This window comes from Mycteria americana, chromosome 19, assembly GCF_035582795.1.
Source record: "Mycteria americana isolate JAX WOST 10 ecotype Jacksonville Zoo and Gardens chromosome 19, USCA_MyAme_1.0, whole genome shotgun sequence".
NCBI lineage: Eukaryota > Metazoa > Chordata > Aves > Ciconiiformes > Ciconiidae > Mycteria > Mycteria americana.
This window is the reverse complement of record NC_134383.1, coordinates 5,252,122-5,270,002: the sequence shown is the minus strand read 5'-3', so window position 1 is coordinate 5,270,002 and position 17,881 is coordinate 5,252,122. Positions and strand designations below refer to the sequence as shown.

At 49.1% G+C, this 17,881-nt stretch overlaps 2 protein-coding genes across 2 annotated transcripts in view; one reads left to right on the top strand and one right to left on the bottom strand.

Annotated features, from left to right (window-relative positions):
* The window catches only part of NCAPD3 (non-SMC condensin II complex subunit D3), a 29,726-nt gene extending 22,946 nt beyond the window's left edge, over positions 1 to 6,780 (bottom strand). Inside the window, exons 1-8 of the mRNA XM_075521071.1 lie at positions 6,619 to 6,780; positions 6,225 to 6,379; positions 5,038 to 5,200; positions 4,029 to 4,198; positions 2,987 to 3,172; positions 2,486 to 2,547; positions 2,149 to 2,236; positions 702 to 835 (exon numbers count right to left, since the gene is read on the bottom strand). Of these exons, the coding sequence (XP_075377186.1) occupies positions 702 to 835; positions 2,149 to 2,236; positions 2,486 to 2,547; positions 2,987 to 3,172; positions 4,029 to 4,198; positions 5,038 to 5,200; positions 6,225 to 6,379; positions 6,619 to 6,682 (1,022 nt within the window). The 5' untranslated portion in view covers positions 6,683 to 6,780. The remainder of the gene's footprint in view (positions 1 to 701; positions 836 to 2,148; positions 2,237 to 2,485; positions 2,548 to 2,986; positions 3,173 to 4,028; positions 4,199 to 5,037; positions 5,201 to 6,224; positions 6,380 to 6,618) is intronic.
* Positions 6,781 to 6,916: 136 nt separating this feature from the next.
* VPS26B (VPS26 retromer complex component B) lies at positions 6,917 to 17,677 on the top strand. The gene is made up of 6 exons (XM_075521074.1): positions 6,917 to 7,481; positions 10,925 to 11,081; positions 11,932 to 12,096; positions 12,882 to 13,057; positions 13,734 to 13,876; positions 14,473 to 17,677. The coding sequence occupies exons 1-6, from the start codon at positions 7,259 to 7,261 to the stop codon at positions 14,617 to 14,619; spliced, it is 1,011 nt and encodes a 336-aa protein (XP_075377189.1). The 5' UTR covers positions 6,917 to 7,258; the 3' UTR covers positions 14,620 to 17,677.
* Positions 17,678 to 17,881: the final 204 nt, after the last annotated feature.

Sequence of the window (17,881 nt, the reverse complement as noted above, 5' to 3'; positions counted from 1 at the left end):
AAAAGAAGCAAGTTTTAATAAGGCTGGTTTTATAACAGAGCGAAAATCAAGTCAAGGACATTCCTTTTGGAATGCATTTCAAAAGTCAAGAAAAGTCTGCGTTCTGGAATCACGAGCACTAGTGCAACAGGATATGGTCAGAGAGCAGACCTACTTACTTTCTACATTAACCTGGCTTTGCAGGCAGAAAACGTTTCTTCCAATACCTTTCTACAAGTAGAAGGACAACATGAAAAGCTTCTTCATTCTCAATCTATGTACTATATGCTGTCTGGGGATCTCTGCACAAACCACACTGTCCAACAACATGGATCCCTGCACCCAGGGAATAATACACGTAGGCCAAACATATCTTTAAGCAGGAGAAAGCAAAGAACTAAGGAGAAGCGAGCTCCACATTCAACTTTTATCTTCTTTACAATACTTTGTAGTAAATTACAAAACCTGAAAAACTGACACAAAGCAAAATACAGAAGGTAGGTCACTTCCACTCACTGCCACTTTTCTGTCAAACAGAACCTTCTTTCCCCTCCAGTAAATTCCCATTACAGACATTTTAATTAAACTTCATTTGCACAAACGACTTCAAAATCAGTGCCAGTTTGTCTCATCCCTTTATCAACTAAACAGTAAAGCAAAGGCATGCCAGAAGAAAGAGCAGACATACCCAGGAAGGGTAGTGCCAGAGCTCTGTACTTCACCTGATGAATTTTATAGCCTGATTCCTGGCACTGATCACAGCTGATGTGATTGCAAGGACTGAGTGTCTGGAACCTGCACCACTTTCCAGCATAAGAATGACATTGAGGGTTCGCTGGAAGACACAACGAAGAATCTGGAAAGAAAAGGTTAATTTCAAGTTCATTTCAGTAGCAACTCGAGCCCATGGATAAGCATTCTAACCAGGTTTATGAAATAATTCTGAACCAAACAAGCTTAGATCCAAATAATAGCACCTGTCAGAATATGACTCCTAGCAGAACAATTCAAAGACGACCCATTAATACACACATCATCTTTCCTAGCTGTGATGTTCTCATACAAGTCCAGTAAGGCCTAGGAAGGGCGTCCTGACAACATCAACAGATCCCCTCCAAAGCAGTGGACTTCAATTCAGCAGACATTTGGAATTTGAGGAAATTCATTGTTTTTTGCACAGAAGACATCTTAAACTAAATGCATGTTTCTACCGCCACGTGCACTTCAACTTCTGGAGCTTCCTCCCTGCCACATGTTTGGGACCACTGCATGCCTCATTACCCTGACATTCACGGAGCAGTCAAACAGGAGAGGCAGGGAGGATGAGGCGGGTCTGAGAAGGGGAGCTACTACATCATCTTGATACCACAAACGTCAACAATTCTGAAAAGCCTGTGCTGCACCGAGAAACAAAGGAGGTTGAAACACACAGGTCTAAGGCTGCCAAAGCTGGGCAGACACTCAGGTATATGTCAGGTTAGCATGTACTAAGTTCCAGGCTTTCCTGACTAGACAACCGCTAATACCCTGGTTTGCTAGCTCAGAACTAGTTCAGATGGGTTTACAGGGACTCGCAAACACAGCAGCACGGTCACACCCAACGTTCAAAAGCCCCATCCGTAGGAGCAGCACACAGATAAGTGGGAGATGACACAGTGTGCTTGACAATTTAGCAAAATAAATATGTAAAGCTGCAGACACATTTCTGGTAGAACTGGATGTTCCATGATGACAGAATATTCTCTGAATGAGAATCAGCCCTGCTTACCATCATCTGCGCATAACACTTCCCCATCATGCTTCACTGCTGCACAACCCAAAGCCACAGCACGCTACCAAGCGGTGCTGGAGCTCCACCTAGCAGGAAACAAGAAAATTCCAGGCAAAGGCAGTAACCCGGAATTCTCTTTTTAAGATACAGAGGTCTAACGCCACTGTAGCTATCCTCTGTTTTCGATTCATTTGCCACAAGAGTCGCTAGAGCACAGAATTCAATGACCATGAAATGCATCATCATACAAGTCAAAGTAAATAAGGACTGGTGTAGACGAAAGCATCTTGCCTCCAACCCAACAAAGACAAGGGAAAATGATGTGCAGAGAAAGAAAGAAACAGCTACTCCTTTTCAATACAGCAGTGAGAATTCTAAAGATTTTGTCCAACTTTTACCTTATCTTCTGTACCATGTAGAGGGGAACACAGTAATCGCAGTCCATGATAGGCCAGCTCAGGAACGCACTTGGCTTTGTTAACATTCCTAAGCAAAAGAAGACAGAGAGATGTCTTCATCTCTCATCTGAGAAATATTTCCTACAACTATTACAACTAAACGTGCTCATTGACTGGAAAACATTGTTTCCTGTTAGCTAGGTAGAACATGTTCTAATTATCTTTAGCGAAAGAAATCACTGCTTTCACTTTTGTATAAACAGGATAATAACAACACAAGCACTGAGCACTTTACTTGTTCAAAGCGCCATACAAACATTAAGAATTATTTGCTCACATTGCTGCTGAAAACTCAAACTCGTATACCGCTGGCTCAAAGTTTGTCATTTCAACAAAGACCTGCAAGGAAACACAGTCAAGCTTAGCTAATTCACATGAGGGGAAGGCGTGCGGGTCTGCTTGGATGTCAGAGCACAGAGAACTTGAGTCTAACTTTCAAGTCACAGTACCTCCCTTGAGGCAGAACGTAAGCAGACACCAAAGCCCAGAGGCTCAATACCATGCGTCTTCCCCACGGGTACAGCGAGGGGTAAGCACCTCTGAACAAAACACGAACTGCCTGGCTGGCACTAGCTAGCAAGTGCTAAGCTTTAAGAGACAGACATGGAGCAGGCACCCTGCCCCAAGATTGACACAGGACAGTCTAATCAGGGGACCAGTTTATGAAAGGCAGGGCTGCCATCACTCCCGTGGCTATGGAGCGCCCTGCATCCACCAAAAGTTTGTGTTAGGGGACACAAGTTAGAGGGCATAAGTGCCTCGAGTTGAATCTTATTACCTGCAGGCAGTTCTGCACACACTGAGGTTTTTCTTTTAGGGAGAACTTAGATAGAAGTCTTAAGAAGTTTTTCAAAAGCAGGAAGATTGAGTTGCGAACTTGAAGAATATCGTCCGTTGAAAAGTAAACATTTTCACAATCCTCTTCCTCCTCGTCCTCCTCCTCCTCTTCCAACGTCTCTTCCACCTATATTGGTAGAAAAGAGAAAAAGCACCATCCTGTCCCACAGCACCAGCTGATCCCTTCCGCACATTTCGGTGCTTCACAGAGTTCTCAGGCTAGATCCTACACGATTTCACATCCAAAATTCTACGTCTTATCTTTCAGATTAATTAACACACTTAACTGTGGCAAAAAACCCAAAACAACAGACAGAAAGAGGAAAGTTGTGTACAAAAAAAGAAAGCTCCAACACAGCCTATTCTCGTTTTGAAGGAGAAAGTCCATCAGAACATGACACTTGGCGATTCATCTCAAGTAACTCCCATTGTGCCTATGCCCTTCTTCCCTTGCTTATCACGACCCTGGGCACCGATGTTCTCTCAGGATTTCTGATGCGTAATCCTCAGTTCCGTTTAAAAAAAAAAAAAAAATCATATAAATGTTAGAACTTGCAGCTGAGTACAGCTAACCAAAGCATTTAGCCCTTAACTCCCCATCAGTAAGCTGGCAAGGAAACTCAAACGTCATTTGCAAGCTGGTCACATACTAACTTGAAGGTCTCTTGAAGAAGCTGATATAAATTAGTTTCTCCCTCTGCTAGTGAGCTTTCTAACAATATGCCACAGAGAAGCAAGCCGCATTTTTTCTATTAGTCAGCAGCCAGGAAACAGCAGCTAATGTTGAATCATCAGACCTCTGAAATTCCTAATAATAGGTAGAGGATCAAGAGCAGAGCTGAACTGCTGAATAAAAGGTTAAGAATTAAAAAAAGGGCAAAAAAGAGGAAGAGTATCACACTGACCTAGAAGTGAAATAGCTTGCCAACAACTTGCTTTATTAATAGAGATTTATATCTGAAGAGATTACACAAAAATCTTACATTCCTGCATGGTTTTCCTTTCTTTCTATTTCTTCTTGCATTGGTCTGAGAGCTTTGAGCATGCATCTTCTTTCTTTTTCTCATATCTGGTTCTTGAGGCCAACTTTTTGTCAGGGTGTGAAGACATTTATCAAACATCACTTGATGGAACAGCTGGTTAGCTACGCTGCCTGCCCGGAAAAGACAACATCAGACCAGCATCAGAAAAGACCATCTTACAGACAAAATGCAGCAAGAGCATCAAGTCATCTAGCCATCTCTCCATTTCCTTTGACAGCCAAATAGATGGCCAGGACAAAGGCATTGCCCTGGGAGCCTAAGAAAGTTCAGGAGAAGAAGAAAGAATTATCTGAACAAAGCCAAACTGCATCAGGATGAGATGTGATCAGTGATGGCATTCTCCAGCAGGATCACCAGCTGACCGACCCCTTCTAGCTGGTAACATGCTGCACAACAAAAATCAGCAGAACTTAAGGTACTTAAGGTATGTGTTAGCCTTGAATACCAAAGGATACTGCTGTGAATCAACCTGCTAGAAAACTCCAGCTGCTGGTTATTTTAAACAAATACTTCTGTTTTCAGAAATGAACCTGTCCAAAAGCACTGTACAGTGAAACCCCCTCTAGTTACAGAGCAGTAACAGGAATAAGCTTCTGCCTTCACTGCGTATTGTCAAACCAGAGGGGTATGTGTGGTTCCAGCTCTGTGTACTGCACAGACTCCTCTGTCAACCTTGTCACAGAACTACTAAGATGATGCATGGCAATGCAGACACGGACCAAGACCATCAAGCCACTTTATGACAGGAGACCAAGCTGCTGTCAGACCGTAACAGCTCTTCAGCACTCAACACCGTGGTTGAGTTCGATCCCCAAGGATTTCAGGGAGTTCAAGCGAACAGTTCAAAAGCCATCGCTTGTTCCACCTGGAATTCTTATAAATGAGAGAAAGCTGATTTTGCCCGAGTGATGTTTTATCCAACAATAAAGAGGTGCGTCCCTTTACTCACCTGGGATTTCCAGCAGTAAGAAGTACAACCCAGCCGCATGAAGAGCGTAGACTCTCTGCTGTGCGTTAGCTCTTTTATGCTGGCCAGCTTGGACAAAGTGATGCAACACAGCCACGAGAGCGTTATGAGAGAAGTTGTTTTCAGCAAACAAGGTCCAGATATTCTGAGGCAAAATACGCAGGTAACAGTCAGAAATCCCATAACAACATAGCTCTCTACCATACGTAGCTACTTGTCCTGGTTTCGGCTGGGAGAGAGTTCATTTTCTTCCTAGTAGCTGGTATAGTGCTGTGTTTTGGATTTTAGTATGAGAATAATGTTGATAACACGCTGATGTTTTGGCTGTTGCTAAGCGGTGTTCCCACTAGTCAAGGACTTTTCAGCTTCCCACGCTCTGCCAGGTGCACAAGAAGCTGGGAGGGGGCACAGCCAGGACAGTTGATCCAGACTGGCCACAGGGCTATTCCATACCATATGGCCTCATGCCCAGTATAGAAACTGGGGGGAGTTGGCCAGGGGGCAGCGATCGCTGCTTGAGGACGGGCTAGGATCAGTCGGCAGGTGGTGAGTGGTTGTATCACTTGTTTTTTTCCTGGGTTTTGTGCCTCTCTCACTCTTTTGTTGTTTTCCTTCTCATTACAATTCATTATTATTTTGTTGTTGTTCCAATTATTAAACCGTTCTTATCTCAACCCACGAGTTTTCTTACTTTTGCTCTCCCGATTCTCTCCCCATCCCACCGAGGGGGAGGGTGAGCAAGCGGTTGTGTGGTGCTTAATTAATTGCCGACTGGGGCTAAACCCCAACACTACTAATTCCCATTCCACACAGCTACCAATTCATAGCACTAATTCACATCTCACATAGCTACTAATTCACATTTTAACAGTTGCCACTGCAACCACCCCCTATATATATTATATATTTTTAAAAGTATGTTTTAATAATTATAACATATAACACTATACATATGTTATAACGTATAACACTATACATAATTTATATTATTTTAGATTACAAAGGTATTTTTTAAACCTGGGAATAGCTTCCCTCTGAAGCATTCGGGCACACGTGAGAAGAAGCGTTTCGTGCAGTCTGAGACTCTTTTGCAAATTTCAAGGCAGGGCAGACTTGCAGAACGGACAAGCACAGGGCCTGCGCCCTCGTTAAGGCGTAACGGGCCTTACCTCTCTGCTCCCGCCCTCCTCCCCAGCAAAGGCCGACAGAGAGCGGTACAGGCAGGTGAAAGCATCGAGCCCATCTCCCGCGATCTCCTCCGCTATCCTGGCGTCCAGCGGTTCGGTCTCTGTGAAATCCAGCTCCCAGACGGTGTCCGCCCAGACTGAGAGGAAAGGAGTTGCGATCAGACGCCAAGTTTCTTCCAGACGCGGGTTTCGCCCCAAAGAACACTTCAAAGCCGACACGGCATAAACCGGGCGGAGCAGGGACACCGGGCCCCCAGGGCCCCGGCGGGCAAGTTCAGCTGAGGCCCCCCCGCCGGCTGCCGTCACCCTCACCCTCGCCCCCGCCTCCACGGGAAGGACGCACCCGCGGCTGCCCCTCACGACCCCCGCCCCGCACCTGCGCCGACGTCACGCAACCGCCACCCCTCCAGGGCGCGCGACAGCTCTGCCGCCGCCGCCATCCCGCCGCCACCGGCCCTTTCGAACCGCCCAATGGCGCGCTCCCGCGGGCCGCAGCCAATCCCCGCGCGGCGCCCGCCGGCCTCCCGGAAGCAGCCGACCGGAAGGCGGGGCTGCGAGGGGGGCGGGCGGCGCCTGCGCGTGGCGGCGGAGGGAGGGAGGAGGGCGGGGGAGCGCGCCGCGGCCCCGGCTCCGGCCGGGCGGCGCATGCGCGGTGCGCGGCCCGGCCCGGCCCGGGACGGCGCCGTCGCTCGCGCGGCGAGGCGGGGCCAGCGCTCGCGCGTGGGGGGCCAGCGCGGCCGCGCGCGCCCGCCCGCCCCGGGCTCCCTCCAGCGGCAGCCGGGGAGGCGCCGGGCCGCAGGGCCCCGCCGCCGCCGCCGCTGCCGCCGCCCCCTCCCCGGCCCCGGCCTCGGCCTCCCTGCCGCATTGCGGCCCCCCCACGCCCCTGCCCCTGCCCCGGCGCCAGGTGCCCGCCGCGGGGCCGCTGTCACCGCCGTGCCGCTCCCCGCCCTGCGCGGCAGCCCCCTCTCCGCGGGGATCGCGGCCGCGGCCGCGGCCCCCCCCCTCCTCCCGGTGCCATGAGCTTCTTCGGGTTCGGGCAGAGCGCGGAGCTGGAGCTGGTGCTGAGCGACGCCGAGAGCCGGCGGCGGGTGGAGCACAAGACGGAGGAAGGCAAGAAGGAGAAATACTTCCTCTTCTACGACGGCGAGACCGTCTCCGGGCGGGTGGTCCTCACCCTCAAGCACCCCAACAAGCGGCTGGAGCACCAGGGCATCAAAGTGGAGTTCATCGGGCAGATCGGTGAGAGGGGCGCGGGGCGCAGGCGGCGCGTCCCGGGGGTGGCCTGCCGGTCCCTGACATCCCTGCCCGGGTGCCTCCCCTGCGGCTGGCGGTGCGCGGAGGCCGTTCCTAGCGCTGCCGGTTCGCCCGCAGGCTGGTGCGAGCCCTGGGGACGTGGCTGCGCCCCACGGTATGGCGATCCTCGCCGGTGCGAAGTGGGTTAGGCTCGCTCCCGAGCAGCGCTTTGCCGCACGGAGAATTCCCGGGGCCGCCCGAAATGATTCCACCCTCCGTTCGGCCTCTTCTCCGGGCTCGAGCCCCGGCGACCGGGAGGGAACCCCAGTCCCTTTCCAGGTCGTCGTTCTCTCGTCCTATTTTCTCGCTCCCGCTCGGTCACCGATTTCAGCACGCGCTCGGAGGCAGGCTCAAATTCGGTTTCCGTCCTGCAGACGCAGGTCTGAGCCTGGCCATCCTAGCAACGCCAGCTGTCGGGCGGTATTCTCTAGGCTGTCTTTATTCGCAGCTCTACGAGCTGTCTGTTTGCATTTCTTGTGTGCCCATTGATTCGGTTAGGCCTGGGTTTGCAGGAGGCGATGGCTCTGCCGAGGACGGTGAATCGGGTGGGTTTTGCCCGTGTGTCTCAAATCACCGACGGCGCCTTCCCAGCCCCTACCCCACAACGCGTTTTACCCGGGTAGATCGGCTTTCTTGAGGCCTATGGGCTCAGCGCGGCCGATTCCGTCCTTTACTCTCTTATTCCTTGAGTGGGTGACCACGCATCCCTGCACGGTTAGTTGGGTGACTTCAAGTTGCTCAAAACTTGTGGTTATCTGTGTGTGTAACCGATTTAGATTTAATATTTCCTGCTTTCTTAGAGGAAAGGTAACTGCCACGCCCACTCCTCGACCGGAGCGGAGATGTCCGTGTTTCATGGACATGCCTGAGACCCACAAGCCAAAATAAGTTCAAGATGTTCCCAGTGACGCCACTGTGCTTGGCGTGTGCGACGTCTCACGTCTGTGGCTCTCTGTACTCGGGTTTAACCCTCAGAATCACTGCGGGAGCCGTGGGCCTGCAACTTTTGCATTGCAAATCATGCGGTGTCGGAAAGTGAACTAGAGGTTTTCCCACCCGACCCTGATACTGCTGTTTAATATTTTTGCTGGCCTCGCTTTGCATAACACTGCCTTTGGAAAGAAAGGGGAGGACAGGCAGAGAGCTTGTAAATGATGGAGTGTAAATGAGCCCGTTCATCAGGAGCTTATGACCTCCTGCTATTTGATTATGATCGTCAGTGGAAATTAAGCACGAACTTTGCTTCCTGCTCCACTCTGTCTCTGCTGCCTTGCCTGCATCTGATCCCCCATTTTGGAAGACTTTTGAGCTGTACGTATTTAGAAAACTGCTTTGAATTCGCATTATTGCCCAAGCAGGGTATGTTAGGTGCTGCTGTGGCTGCACGTTAGTCTTCTCTCTTTGCCCGTCACGCCACTTTAATAAAGCGCTGAAGTTTGCACTGCTGATGGCACTTCGTTAATGCTTTCCATCTCAAAATAGCTTGCCTTACATTCTGACTTCCCGCTGCCATGAGATGAGTGGCTATATGAGACAATGTAACAGGTAGGGGGACTAGAGACCTAAAGGAGTGATGTGTCACAGGGAAGATGGCTGGTCCAGACTCGAGTCCAGACTGCGAACGCTGTGTCCTGCGCGGTCTCCTGTGAGCACAGAACCCATTTAAGATTTCATTTCGCCTGCGGTTACTGTGTCCTGAGCGTGCCGCCAAACCGTTGGCAGGTTATTTTTTTTAATCTGGAAACCTTATAGCTCTGAAAACCTGAAATTACAGCTTGTACCTGTTTGACGTGCTAATGTCTCCTAAGTGTGGGAAACATCAATCCTTCCTCTTCTTAAGGCTGCCAAGCGCCAATCTGTGCCCTTCTGAGGTAGCAGAGAACTTAGTACGCTAACATTTGCCTCCCCTGGCTTTAAATTCAGTCGTTGCCTTCTGCATCGTGTGGAAAGATGATATATTCCTCTTTTTATGTGGCACGTGGCTTCTCCCTGTCATATCAACAAGCACTTTCCTCTCAATGGACATGTATTCGATGCAGAGAGAGTTGGTTTATTTATGCCACCTGCCTGCCCAGTCTAAAGGGCTCGATGGCACTCACTGCTCTGCGTAAGTGAGGGGTGTTCTGGTGCCAATATTTCCATTACAGAGATAAGGTGAGCAAAGGGGTGTAAGAAAGAGGCATTATTTAAAAGCTGAAATCTCATTGTGCATCTCAAGGAGCAGAGAACTGAGTCTCGCCGCAGTTCCTGAACTCTACTAATACCTCTCAAGAAGCCTCCTCTGCACAGTTTAGTGCTGACAGTGAACTTGTGTGCATATGATTGTCTGATGACTTAGATTTTTGTTTCCTCACCTAAAGGTATCAGATTGGCTAAGGCTTTACCTTTTAGAAGGACTGTGTGGGTGTCTTGTAGTCACACAGCTCGCGCAGGGTTGGGAAGGGCAGATTTCATTGATGGTTATGTGTAATACAGAGCTGTTAATGCAAATTGCAGAGTTTTAAGTTTCTGTTGCTTTGACTTAAGGGAGAAAACTTTGTGGAAGTGTAGAGAGGATTGCTTTCATTAAATGAGGAAACCTGTAGTCGTTTCCTGCTCACGCAAGAAGGTTGTGGGGAAGACTGAAGCGATGTTACCATGTTGGTTACTTGACCTGCTTTGAACAGTGCTTCCAAAGGTGAATGCTCTTCCCTTGTGTGTGTTCACATGGCCATTAATGTGTTATCCAGGGGCTGGTGGAACAGTTGAGTCAGCTGCCTCCCCACACACTTGGTAGTCACGCACTGAACGCTGGCTTTGTGCAGAATCGGTGAGGATCTCCACTCTTACTTACTCCCTGGTGCAGAATCAAGACCATTCAAACTCTTTGTGGTCAAAGGATAAGTGGGAACAGCTGGAAGCCTCCTAGCCCTTCGTTTTTGCTCTGTCACTCTTTGCTGTTCCACAGAAGCAGTGGTGTTTTTTCCTCTCTTTACAGTGGCAATGCCTTTGGCCTGGAATATTGTGTAGAAAATTACTGGAAGGGATTGTGTGAGCTGCTGTCTCCTCTTCTCAAACAGTCTGAACATAACTTATATTGATAATAGGTCACCCATGTCACTCTAAGGCCAGTAGAGTTCCTGATTCGTTGCAGTAGGTGAGGCTATGCAGACCTCTTCCTTCCTGTTTCAGGGAGGAAAGTTCTGGCCTGCACCTGGCTCCGATGGATAGCAGTGAACAAGTGCAGAACGTTGCAGCCACAGGCTCCCCTTGTAGGCTCTCTGAATAGTGGTGAAGGAGGTAGTGATCTGGACACGAGAGTTGCTCGTAGCTGTGAAACCTCCTGCCTTTCCTCACTGGGTCACGTGGGATTAAGCATCACTGCTTAACCTGGACTTCTGTCTTCCTAGAACTCTACTATGACCGAGGAAACCACCATGAGTTTGTGTCTCTGGTGAAAGACCTGGCCCGTCCTGGTGAATTCACTCAATCGCAGACATTTGACTTCGAATTCACACATGTGGAAAAACCTTATGAGTCCTACACGGGGCAGAATGTGAAGTTACGGTGAGTCTCCTCCCTTTGCTGACCCCAGTCCTTGGTTCTATGCAGTGTGCAAGTACTGATATTTACCATGATGACACTGGAGTGTGGCATCCCTTCCCAGATGTCCTCGCAAGCTTATAACATAACTCCAAATGAATTTTGGTGGGCTGAGTTGTAAAATGCTGTCTTTGAGGGCTCTACTTTTATAAGCGTGCATCAGGCTTTATGGAACTTGTTTTGCCTCATTTAAGTGAGAAGAGAAATCAGCCCCTTCTGAATCAACTGAATACTTTCTCATTTATTTGATAATTCAAAAACCAAAATAAATTGTTTGTTTTAGTCTCCAATGGGGACATTTTCGCTGTCTTGTAATCAGCCTTGTCAACTTTAATTGTGCTCTATATGCAAACAGATGCCTAGCTTGTATCTTGTGCCTATGTTGCAAACTGTATTTCACATCTAGGCACTCCAGTCGACTTGAAATCCAGTCACTGGCTTCAAAGCGGGGGTTGGAAAATTCTGAGATCTGCAGAAAGAGGTGTGTCTGTGGAGACCGCTGTGATCTAATCTCTTGCAAAAGGGCAGTGGTTTTAACATGTGCAAGCAGATCCCCAAAATGGTGCTTAGGTGCTTAGGTAGCTCAGGCTCACAAATGCAGGAAAGCTTAGAGAAGTCTTAGAAAAGAGCCTGCTTTTCTGTTTGAAAATTCCCTTCTGTCGTTTCCAACATGGGGTATTGGCTGCTCCAGAAGCCAGGGTACCAGTAAGACTGCTTGGGTAGCCCAGTGCAATCCATTCAGCCCCGTGTCCCTCCCTGCTTCGTCTCTGTTGCTACCTGTACAACCCTAACAGGAGGGGGACTCTCCTTGCAGGTATTTCCTCCGAGCGACTGTCAGCCGCAGACTGAACGATGTGGTGAAGGAGATGGACATGGTTGTGCACACTCTGAGCACCTACCCAGAGCTCAACTCCTCTATTAAGATGGAGGTGGGGATTGAGGATTGCCTGCACATCGAGTTCGAGTATAACAAGTCCAAGTAAGTGTCTCAAGAGCAGCCAGTGGCTGTGGGGAACCGTGTGCTACAGGGGACAGCTTGGTTTGGAAGCCCAAGGCATGTGTCTTGCATGTGATCCTCAAAGGGATTCTTTGTTCGTGCACTCCGGCGAGGCTGGCAGACAGTTCAGATCCTGGCTGAGGACCCTTGGGTTCCTCTCCTTGCCCATAGATGTACTCTCTGGACGCAGGAGTGGGAAGCAACGGCTGTGGCTTACTGAGCTTGGAGCACAGCGTGAGGCTGTTGCAGTAACTTCTCATTCCCTGTATCCTCAGCAAGATCAGTATTTCCAAGTGTCTTCAAAGTCTAACATCTGCTCTTTACCAGACAATACAGCTGAAGTGGGACCTTAATTCAGGCACAGAAGTTGGAAACAACTCTTTTATATGTTTAATGCATCTTTCCCAGCTGATGCTAGCAAATCTCCCTGCAGTGTAACATTTGGGTTAGTTTTATTTGACCTAAAAAATTGGTTTTGGAGGCTTTGCTGTTGCAGGAGTTTCTTGCAGATATTCAGCCTGAAATTCTGTTTTTAATTTATCTGATCATGCTAAATGTTCTTGCCGATTTCCAAAACACTGGAGGATGAAAGATGACGTGCTGTTTACAGCAGGCTAGTGGAGGTGGTTGATATGCCATCTGAAATTTACAGCTGGGGCCGTGGATATAAGAGCAAAGTGCCTGACAAGCAAGTTCCCACTCTTCAGTCTGAGTCCTGGTCTGCTGCGCAGTGTTTGATTGTGGTGCTTTCTTCCTTCATGTGCTAGGTATCATTTAAAAGATGTGATTGTTGGAAAGATCTACTTCCTGCTGGTACGAATCAAGATCAAACACATGGAGATAGATATCATCAAGAGAGAAACAACAGGGACTGGACCCAATGTGTATCATGAGAATGACACAATAGCTAAATATGAGATCATGGATGGGGCACCTGTGAGAGGTGAGAAGGCAGATGAACCCTTCAGAATTCCTCTTCTGAAGTCTTTTGGGGTGGGAATATGAGTCCTGCAGTATCTTCAGCTGCACCTGTGTGCTCAGAAGTAGCATGCATCCTATTTCACTGGTGGACTCACAGCAGCTTACATAGGTGATTAAATATGATCCCCTTCCTTCTCTGGTATGATGAGGGGGAATTGAGGCATGATGAGTTGCAATGACTTAATTCTTTTGATGAAGCAGTGGCAGAACCAGGAACAGATGTAAATTCACTGTTGGCATGGGCCACCAGCTGGCACTGCTGCAGCTTGGAGCAGAAAGATGGTGTTCTAGCTCTGTGCCAATCTCCTGTGCCACTTGTTTTCCAGTTCCATTGCCCAGCAGAGTCACCTGCCAGAGAAAATGTCACCTTACTCATTTTTTCCTGCAGTGCTTGATGGAGGTCACAAATGAGTCCTATGCTGTTAAAGTGGAGATAGAATAGCTGTCAGCAAGGGCAGGATCTGGCTATGCACCATGCGTGCTGATTTTTGAAGGGAGTTGAGGTCTTTTAGCTCATCTTACTCCACTTGTGGAAATGGTCACAAAGTTTGTGGCCTAGTGAGATTTTGTTTTGCTGGTGCTCTCCTAGTTTATATCTGTGCGTTCTGTCTGCGCTGATGGTTCTGTGCACTTTGTAGGGGAGTCCATTCCCATCAGACTCTTTCTGGCTGGCTACGAGCTGACTCCAACGATGAGGGACATCAATAAGAAGTTCTCGGTGCGTTATTACCTCAATCTGGTACTGATCGATGAGGAAGAGAGACGGTATTTTAAACAGCAGGTGAGAAACAGAGCTTTTAGTTTTTCTTGGACCTGTAGACTGTCACTTGGGATACTATGTTATAAGGACGTTCTGGGAATTTGGGATTCCCATCGGGGAGAACCATGTTCTTGACTGAATATCTGTAAGGACTAGACAAATTAGAGTGTGCAAAGAGGGTCTAAAAGGAATGGTCCACGCAGGTAAGATGTGCGTGGTGGTAGGGATGCATGTAGAAGGTGCCCACCTGGGACTTCTTTTCCTCTCTGTTGCCCTGTGGTGGAGCTTCTGTGCTTTACCTTGTCAATTCCAGTGTGGTAGCCAACGGCAATCGGACAGAGCTGTCCTAGACGTCCAGTGGGTTGCCTCTGCGTGCTCAGATCCTGGGGAGGAGTGCTCTACCCCAGTTTTCAGGAAGGCCGCATTGCGAGGCCTCTGCTTGCCACTGCAGGCGGCCTCATGTGCATGGCTGCGGGTGGTGGAACATGCCAGCATGGGCTGAGTTCTCGCTGGGTGCAAGCTGCTTGCCTGGCAGCTTGGTTCAGCCTTGGGGTCTGGGTGGGGCCAGAAGAAGGTCTCACAAGCCCTGACAAGCCCTGCTGGCTGTGTTACTACAGGAGGTGGTGCTTTGGCGGAAAGGAGACATAGTGAGGAAGAGCATGTCCCACCAAGCAGCCATCGCCTCCCAGCGGTTTGAGGGGACATCCTCACACACCGAGGCCAAGACCCCCAGCCAGCCTGCAGAGAACAACAGCCGGCAGTGAGAGGCCACGCAGAGGAAGGCTGCTGTGGAGCCAGCGGGGACAGCAGCAAGGAGGAAGAAAAAACACTTCAGAGACTTCATGAAAATAAATATCCGTTTTTGACTTAATTCCTTTCTTCAAAGGACTCGTAGGGCGGGAAGGGGATGGGAGGGCAAGGCAAGCTGGAGCACTGTTGGTGTGGAGTTGAAGGTGCCTCAGTGCTTCCCAGTCAACTACATTCCTCTGGGGTCGGCTGCTTTGAGGTATGTGTCCGGAGGCTGCTGAGCTGCTTGATCTCCTCTTTGCCCTGAGACCCTTTCAGTGTGGCAGTGGGGAGGGAGAGAGCGAGCAAGTGAAGGCCAAATCTGCCGCTTCTTCCCAGCGGTGTGGAGGTTGCTTTGGGGCTTTGGAGGATGGATATTTTTCTTGCCTTTCTGAAATCTTCACGAGGGAAAATGACACAGTGATTAGCTGGAAGGTAGAGGAGGGAGTCAGAGACTGAGGTGAGGCCTACTTGAAATGGCATAGCGTTATCCCGTCGCTGCCTCCCCTTCCTCTTCATGCTGGCGTTGGATTCCTTGTCACAAACAGTTATGTAATGTAGTTGAGTCAGCCCTGCGACTGCCACACAGCCGCGCAGAGCACGGGCAGCAGGCGTGCTGGGGTGTCCTTGCTGTGGAGCTCCTGACTGCCGTGCTGTGTGTCAAGGGAGAGCTGTGGCTGGTAGGAGGGAGCGAGGCATGCGAATGCAGTAGGAGGTGGCACAGGTTGGGCAGAGCGGTGAAGGTCCCAGTGCTGCTGGGTGGGCAAGAACTGGGGGCAGGAAGGCTCCTGGCTGAGAGCAGTGCCTTCCTAGTCTTGTCCCGGCAGCTGCCTGAGTACCCCTGAGATTCAGTCTCTCTGGTTGCTGCACTCATACAGGTCCCAGTTGCTGCTGCAGAGCAGGGGCAGACCAGCTGTGAGAGGTTCAGAGAATAGTTTTGGAACGTGAGAAATAAATGGGGGCTGTCTTGGGAGCGGGCTTACGCTGCACACGCTGCCCTGCTCGTGTCTGCGTCCTCGTGACAGAGCAGGCTTTGTAGTAGGGACAGACAGCAGTATAGAAACTCGTGTGTATTGTTTTGTTTGCTCCCTCCCTTGCACCTGCAGGATGAGGATTAGTAAGGACAGAAGGTGGATGCAATTGTTTGAAGAAGCTCATGGCCTGTGTATGCTGCTAGATGAAGCCAAGCAGCAACTGGAAGGATGGTAGAGCACTCTGATTCCAGAGAGACATTCCTGTAGGCCTGAGCTGAAATCACCAGTGAGGTCTGAGGGTATGCCATGAACTGAGAACCTGAATGCAGGTTTTTTTCTTTTCTAAAATAAGCTTCTTTTAGTCTTCAGCTAAGTAGAATCATGAGAACATTCCCAGAAGGGAATCACTCCTCCACTAAAAATTAGATGTGGCTTTGTAGATGTGATTGACTGAGTCTGGAGAATATCCATCCTGTTTAGATGCCCTTCAAGGAAGCAGGTGGTTAGACCTCCTACCAGGTGGAGAGACAAGCCTGCACTAAATGCTGGGATATGAGCTCTACCAAGTAGGATTTGGCTGGATTTCCCTGTGAGTTTGTGGCTCACTAGGGTTTTGTCCAGCTGCCTTTTGACTCTGGAATGAATCTCGTCTGCCCCTGTCCTACAGCTGAATGTAGAACAGTTGTCTTGCAGCTGGGAAATGGAAGTATCTTCTGCTTTGTTTAGTGGAACAGTGCTGGTGGAGGGAACGGGGCCTGGGTGGGAAGGGGAGCTTTTTATGTAATAAGACAGCTACTGTATTTCAGTGATAAATGTGTGTTTCTGCTTGCCGAAGTAAGTTATGTTTTACTCACCACGTGTAAGGTTGTGGTTTTTAGTAGAGCTGGACAGTCTCGCTCTGTTGTAGAGGACACTAATGATCTCATTTCTGCTGAATGCTCGTGTCACACCATGTTTCTGCTCTGTAATAGTGAAGACGTGGCTTGCTTTTCTTTACATGAGAAGTCTGTGCCATGGCCTGGAGCCGTGTCTTCCTAAGACTGAAGCAAAAGCTTACTTTAGACAATGACCTTGCTATGCCAGGGCAAGAGGTGGCAACCTGCTGCAGGTCTCACATGGCAAAGGAATCTGGTTGTTACTTTTGACGCTCACTCTACTCCCCCCTCTGGCTAGGGGGAACCACCTGTGCTGTGGCAATACACAATCTTTTAGAGACAAGTGAAGCTCCCGTTGGGAGCCTCTGGGGATAGCAGACTATCTTTCCATGTCTAAGCTGAGCACAGCAGCACCCTAACCGCCCTCTAGCTTTCCCTCAACTCCCATCCCGCCTAGAATTTTTTTTCCTTGCCTATTCTTCTTGATTGTAGGCCATGTGGTATTAGAGAAACCCCATGGATGAAGATGTCTCTGCATTCCAGGAGTGTTTTGTTTACTGGCCGAACAGCATCAGTACTGGATGTAAGACAATTGTCTGACAAGACAGTGCACTGTTAAGGAGATTTCTGTTAAACATCTGCTCATCACTTCTGGCGGGATTACTTGGAAAAGGTGCATGAGCCTATACATTGGGTTGGTTTTGGGTTTTTTTCCTACTTTGTGCCACTCTCCCGTGTGTCCCTACTTGTGGAACCAGAATTTAGAAATGATCCCCATTTTTACTTAATCTAAATGGACCTTTCAACCTGTTACTCACTAGGCCCTCTGTTTGTCTGGGGTGGAACAGATGTGCTGAGCATCTTTAGAAGTTGAAGCATAAGGTCACTCCAGGACAAAGTACTTCAGAAAATTGTTCCGTTAGCATGGTAAGGGGCAGACACTACTCGAGCAGTCGTGTCCCCCTGAGCTGGGTGGTTCTGTTCAATACTTGGGTCATTCCCTCTCTCCCAGGCAGAGTCAGGCAGGGGGGAGTGTGCAAGTACTAAACCAAGCAGTACAACCTGTAATTAAGCCTCTGCTGTGTTTACATGTTTCTTAATTCGTCGTCTTTTCAATGGCTGTATTTTAAAACTTGGGTTTTTTGTCTCTCCAATTAAAAAGAGCCAGCCCTGGCTGTCAAATGCTGTGCATGAGTTTGTCTGATATGGTTTATATTGCCTGGCCTCGGGTCTGGTTTTGTTCGGGTTTTTTTATGGTATCAAGACATTTTTCTTCAGTGTCATACTGTGCAGCCCTCCACACATGCTCGAGGAGTTTGTCCTTTGTTATCTTTATAAATTCTTGGTCTTTCTTTAAGCTATGTTACTGCTTAGAAGCTGTGCTGGTGGAG

What these genes read in the sequence shown, in the direction of transcription:
- VPS26B (XM_075521074.1), top strand. Translation starts at nt 7,259, where the DNA reads ATGAGCTTCTTCGGGTTCGGGCAGAGCGCGGAGCTGGAGCTGGTGCTG. An exon ending in TTCGAGTATAACAAGTCCAA is followed by an intron (nt 12,097 to 12,881) that starts GTAAGTGTCTCA and finishes TTCATGTGCTAG; the next exon opens with GTATCATTTAAAAGATGTGA. An exon ending in GACGGTATTTTAAACAGCAG is followed by an intron (nt 13,877 to 14,472) that starts GTGAGAAACAGA and finishes GTGTTACTACAG; the next exon opens with GAGGTGGTGCTTTGGCGGAA.